General features: G+C 34.3%; 1 protein-coding gene across 1 annotated transcript; it reads left to right on the forward strand.

Moving 5' to 3' along the window:
• The first annotated feature begins 1138 nt into the window (after positions 1 to 1138).
• Positions 1139 to 6037, forward strand: SPINK9 (serine peptidase inhibitor, Kazal type 9). Its single transcript, XM_008589596.1, has 4 exons — positions 1139 to 1193; positions 1901 to 1929; positions 3985 to 4112; positions 5992 to 6037. The coding sequence occupies exons 1-4, from the start codon at positions 1139 to 1141 to the stop codon at positions 6035 to 6037; spliced, it is 258 nt and encodes an 85-aa protein (XP_008587818.1).
• The last annotated feature ends 361 nt before the right edge of the window (positions 6038 to 6398 follow it).

Raw genomic sequence — 6398 nt, forward strand, 5'->3', positions numbered from 1 at the left:
TTATAACATTTCCCCAAATGCAAAGTTTTGGGAAAGTTATTCCTCTGATTAAGAGCATTGATCATTGCTCGTTTCTGCTGAATCACGACTTTGGTGTAGATACCTCTTCTCTCTGCCCAGTCTGGAGTCTCAACTGGCAACACCTCCCATTTGATTCTGGAGAGAGGAGGAAGGGAGGTTAGGTATGGGGAAATAACAAAACCTGTAAAGCTGCCATGCTAATCACTGTTCCTGGAAAAACTAGTATAACAAATAATATGCAGTAAACTCAGTGCAATTACTTAAATTCTTTGAGATTCCACTTTCTCATCTGTATGACAAGTAAAAAATCATAATAACTCTCTGACAGATTTGTTATGAAGATCAAATTATACAAGAGATGTGAATGTACTCATAAACATTTAAGCCTGCAAAGAAATAAGGCCATGGGTAAGTTTTCAGAATCAAAATGGAGTCACTTAAGTCAAATCCTAAAAATAATTGAGTCAGGAGGCCGTGGGGGGTGGATCCTCAAGTATGTCTGCTCAATAACAAGGACTATCACAAAAGACTCTACCAAAATCACAACCTTGCACAAAGGCCACAACAACCTTGCACCAAAAATACTTCTACAAGCAATTGCTTGTTCAACCTTGAACTAACGCCACCCTTGTTACTGATCAATGTAGCCAAGGATAATTGCTTCAAAACAACTTATGAAATGTTCCTCATTTTACCTTTAAAAATCTTTGTCTTCTTTCACCTCTCTGAATATGTCCATGGTCCACCATGGTATGCATATTTCAGATTATAATCCCTGTCATTCACTCCCAAATAAACTCTTTTGTTAGAGAACCTTTCTCCCTGATATCTTAGGTTGACAGAAACAATATATGGAAAGAATGACAGTTTTATAGTGTCTCATTAGCTATTGAAATGGCATGTACAATTACCTGTCTTACACAAGAAAGGAACACCCATGCCTAGCAGACATTTCTGACCTGTTTCTGATGTGCTTTCCAGATGTTACTTGAAATAGTTATTTCAAAACTGAGCCAGAAACTCGACAATATATATGGCAAGGATGTGAGTGAGCTGGGCAGGCACCAGAAGGTCACTTCTTTTGCCTACATCTCACTGTCTTGACCACTTCAGCACCATGAGAGCAACAGCCTTTGTCCTGCTCTTGGCTCTGGCACTTGCAATGATGTTCAGTGAGTATCTCTCTCATAATACTGCCCCTGCCCTGATACCAATAGCTCATGTCATCTTCTGCCCACATAACTCTGGGATACACTTATGACATAGATGAGGGAAGCTTTTGAAATGTATTTTTATCTCTACCAACAAATACTAAATCATCTCAGGGGTTATGTGGATGTTAATGGTTAACTGAGGCCAAATGCTAATGCATACAAGCACTTTGTGTAACTTCTTAGAGAGGTGATCATCCAGACTCTGCTGTGACTTGATATCTCCATTTATGGGGACTTCATTTTTTTCATAAAACAGTACAATCCATTGTTTGGCAGCATGAGCTATTATTCTTCTTCCATTATTGAGTTAAAATCTGCCTTCCTAGAATTTTAAACCACTGGTCCAACTTCTGCCACTCCCTAAATTTAAGACTCACTTGTTTATCTTTAATATTTACTGAGCTCTGGTTATAAAGTACAGAAGAATAAGACAAACTCCTTATTATCATGGCAGCCTTTTCATCCCTTTGACTGCATTCCAATCCCACCCCAAAGAAGAAAGAAGAAAGGTCTATGTTAAGTTTCAACCTTTGATATTATGCTGATACATTTATATTTTTGTAACAAGCTGAGAGCTGAAAGATGAATCAAAGTTTATTTTTCTAACAAGTTTATGTTCTTCCAGAGTTTAATTTAATATTGCTTTATTTTTGTTTTTCCTCCAGGTATAGAATGTGCCACACAGAGGCAACAGGTTAGTACATCCATCTTGATATAAAGTCCTACATGTAAGTTTAAAGCCAGTATTAGTAAGGAAATATTTGCTACTATAGATTTACTAAATTTCTATGTCTGAAAGTTTACTTCTTGAATATCAAGAAACTGGATTTGTTTCAAAAATGATAGACAGATCTCTCTAAAATGGAGATGGTAGAACAAAGTGGTTAGACACTGGCATAAGAGTTATGAGTTATAAATTCCTGGGTTTAAATCCCAGCTCTTTGATTGTGTGGTCATGGGCACAAGAACTTAACTCATAAGATTATTACAATGCTTAAAGCCATGATATTTCAAAAGGGCTTAGCATAATACCTGGCACATAGCAAAGTTGAATAAGGACAAGCCATTATTCTTATGTTTTAAATGGTCTTTGTTGTCTATCTTAGAGAATAAAGATATTAATTTAACCTTTTCTTCATGACTCAGATTAATATAATGACAATTGTTGAGAAAATCTAAGTAGTAAAAATTTTAACCCAGTACTCAGGCAATTTGGGTCCTAGTCTAAGCTCTGTTACTTTGTAGCTATGCGACCCTGGGGCCTGGGCAACTTCTTTCACCTCTTTGAGTGCTTTATCTATTAAAGAAACTAATATGAATAAGACTATACATTTTGGAGTCAGACAGGCATGAGCTCAGGCCATCCATCCTTCATGACTTAGTAGCTGTGAGAGAACGAAAAAAGTTAATGAAGGTTAAGCACTTGGTAGTTTCCTGGTCACATTTTATCTAACACTGGCTCTGAGGTTTGAGAAGGCAAGGAGAGGAAGTGATATCATTCTGGTATATGCTTACCATGGGGCACTGCTCTTTCTATTTTGATGCACCAGCCTGTGAAGTCCTCCTGCCACTATTCTATGTTTCTTAATCTTTGCATTGGCAGCACACAGCTCAGCCTAAAACTTAGGAGGTGCATGGAGGATAGCAACTAACAAATGTATTAACTAATTAATGGAGCATATCTGGGGTAAAAGAAGAATTCAACTTTATCTCTGAGCATATTCCAGTCTATCCAAATAGAGACATCCATCAGTTAGTAAAATATCATGTCTGGAACTCTAGAACAGAATGAGCTGAAGACGCAGTCTTTTGTATAGAGCTGGGGTTTGTGTAGGCATGGAAGTAAAGCCAAAAGATAAAAATAATAGCTATTATTGATTCAGTATTTTCTATGCCATGTAGTGCTAAGCATTATACACGTATCTTCTTATTTATGTATTTTTTACTTCAGTCTCGCTATGTAGTTATTATAACCTTCATTTTGCAGGTAAAAAAAACTAAGACAGGTAAAATAGTTGTCATAGAGTCATAGAGTCAGGATGTATTTGACTTTGCTGTCTACACTCTTCAATATGCTCATAGATAAAATATCCAAGCTGATGTGCTCCCTGTGGGAACCTGTCTACCTGTTTTGGGAACTTGTCTCCCTGTTCCCACAGGCAGCACCTCACCTTGGCTTTGTGCCAGGAATTCAGAACAGTGGTTTTCAGCTCCAATGTTAAGATACATTTGTCTGTCTATGTGCTGGTGAAGTGTGTAACAAGTAACTCATTACCAATAATTAATGGTAAAAGTTGCTAATGATGTACTAGTTCTTAAAGTTATAGTAGTTATTGCTACAATATATCTCACACTTGCATTCATATTGAGCTTTTTAAGTGAAAGAGAGAAATAGCATAATAATTCATACAGAAAATATATCACATTTCTGTGTGCTCCCATGAGGATGGGTTCATGTGTGAATATGCCATGAGTGAGAACTGATTCAACCAGAATAGTGGGAACAATTCTATTTTTAAATAAATTACAATTTGATAACCAATTACCATAAGGATGTTTATCACTCATGATTTTATATCTGACATAAAAAAAATCTTTACACTTTGTATATCTCAAAGGGGTTAAACGAGCACCAACAATTGAAATAAGAAACAAATGCATTGAGAGCATTTTAAACTTACTTGGAAAATCCTAAATCCTGGGAATTAAGATTTGATTGAAAGAATTAAATGTTTTTAATGTTTTTCAGGTTGATTGCAGTTATTATAAAAAGTTACCAAAAGGAGAAGAGATATTTTGTAGTGCAATATATGACCCAATTTGTGGATCTGATGGGAAAACTTATAACAATGATTGCTTATTTTGTACTAAAGTTAGGTAAGTACTGAAATATTCTCTTTTCAATATTTAAGGTAAAATTTTGTGTTAAGACAAATATATATCAATTACAGAAGTGGTTTAGGACACAAGGGGTATGTGAATTATCTCACATTGACTCTAAATAGAACCCTCCAATTTATAGAATTTGAGAGTCCCTGGTGCCATTGTATCTCTACTTATTCTGGCAGTAAGAGTGAATCAGAAAGTCCTAGAATTTCCAAGTGAGAAGAAAACTTATGGTCATCTAGTTCAATCTCCACCCGGTGATTTATTGCTTAACCTCCTTCTACAAAAAAAAGTCACAAACTAGCTCAGAGTTCATGCTTGATTATTTCCAGGGACAAGTAACATCCCCCCTCCTAAGCATGCCACTCCACATCTGTTAGAATGAGCCATGTTTATTGCTCACCTTCAGCAACTAGGTTCGGATATATCAGAATCCCCTAACAATTGGCACAAAAAGGTACAGTATCAGAAAAACTGGAAGAACTTGTTCTGTTTCAGAGTATGGTTTTTCAACAAAATATTTGTTGGAGCTATAGTAAAAATTACATCGAAAACTTAAGTACCAAAAGTAGTTTATAGATTACAAAGGAATCATCTCCCAGATATATTAACATCAGCTCAAAAAACATGAAATGATGAATGATATACTAGAATGTGTAGAAACATATGGGTCCTTTTAAATATTTTCAAAATATACATTAAATAAAAACAAGCATGTAATATACAATGATACTTCAAAGAGTTCATGGAAAATAAAAGATAAAATTAATCTTTCCCTGAACTTTTTGAAGTACCCTTGTATGTGGCATATTGTTCTGGTTCTTTTTTTAATAAGAGAAAAAATTACAATCTTTTATGAAAAGAAGATTCTAAATGAGTATTTCCTTTAAATTAAAAAAGAAAATCCATTCAATATATTGTTCTGGTTCTTTTTTTAATAAGAGAAAAAATTACAATTTTTTATGAAAAGAAGATTCTAAATGAGTATTTCCTTTAAATTAAAAAAGAAAATCCATTCAAAACGTTTTCAGGGATATAAATGGATTGTGATGTATTTTGAGCACTGTCCTTATGTAACCAGAACCAGTTTCAAAAATATTCCTAAGTTGCAGTCACTCCTTTTAGAAGATTTAATAAGCAGGGAGACTTGAGTACATTTTTAGGGAATCCCCTAACAATTGGCACAAAAAGGTACAGTATCAGAAAAACTGGAAGAACTTGTTCTGTTTCAGAGTATGGTTTTTCAACAAAATATTTGTTGGAGCTATAGTAAAAATTACATCGAAAACTTAAGTACCAAAAGTAGTTTATAGATTACAAAGGAATCATCTCCCAGATATATTAACATCAGCTCAAAAAACATGAAATGATGAATGATATACTAGAATGTGTAGAAACATATGGGTCCTTTTAAATATTTTCAAAATATACATTAAATAAAAACAAGCATGTAATATACAATGATACTTCAAAGAGTTCATGGAAAATAAAAGATAAAATTAATCTTTCCCTGAACTTTTTGAAGTACCCTTGTATGTGGTATATTGTTCTGGTTCTTTTTTTAATAAGAGAAAAAATTACAATTTTTTATGAAAAGAAGATTCTAAATGAGTATTTCCTTTAAATTAAAAAAGAAAATCCATTCAAAACGTTTTCAGGGATATAAATGGATTGTGATGTATTTTGAGCACTGTCCTTATGTAACCAGAACCAGTTTCAAAAATATTCCTAAGTTGCAGTCACTCCTTTTAGAAGATTTAATAAGCAGGGAGACTTGAGTACATTTTTAGGTTTTATTGGTGAAGTTTGGATGCTAATGAAATGCCTAGGGCTCAGCATTTCTCATTTGTTGCTATTTTTTTCTCTACAGGAGAACAGACAACAAGCTTAAATTTGTACATTTTGGAAAATGTTGAATCTGTCTCGTGATTCCAAAATATCTTTTAATACATCTATTCACATTTCTTTTCCCATATAATCTATACCACATTGTCTAATCTTTTCACCATATGTTGATTTCTTTGTGGAATAAAGTAGACCTAAGGGAAATAAATGCATATCTAACTGGTTTTGGGGGTGTGCTGTTGAATCTTCTACATTTGTTTTACATTTTAGTGATGTCTAACAGACTATTTTACAGAGAAAAGGGGGCCAGGTAAGATCAGTAATAGGAACCAGAAAATCAAAGGCCCTAAAGTTGATACATTTCCCTTACCCAGGCTGGGAATATACCCCCTGTATGTTACTTAGTTCTTGCATATTCCTGAAATGTGAACA

The sequence above is a fragment of the Galeopterus variegatus genome, unplaced genomic scaffold, assembly GCF_000696425.1.
Source record: "Galeopterus variegatus unplaced genomic scaffold, G_variegatus-3.0.2 Scaffold5539, whole genome shotgun sequence".
In the NCBI taxonomy this organism is placed as follows: domain Eukaryota; kingdom Metazoa; phylum Chordata; class Mammalia; order Dermoptera; family Cynocephalidae; genus Galeopterus; species Galeopterus variegatus.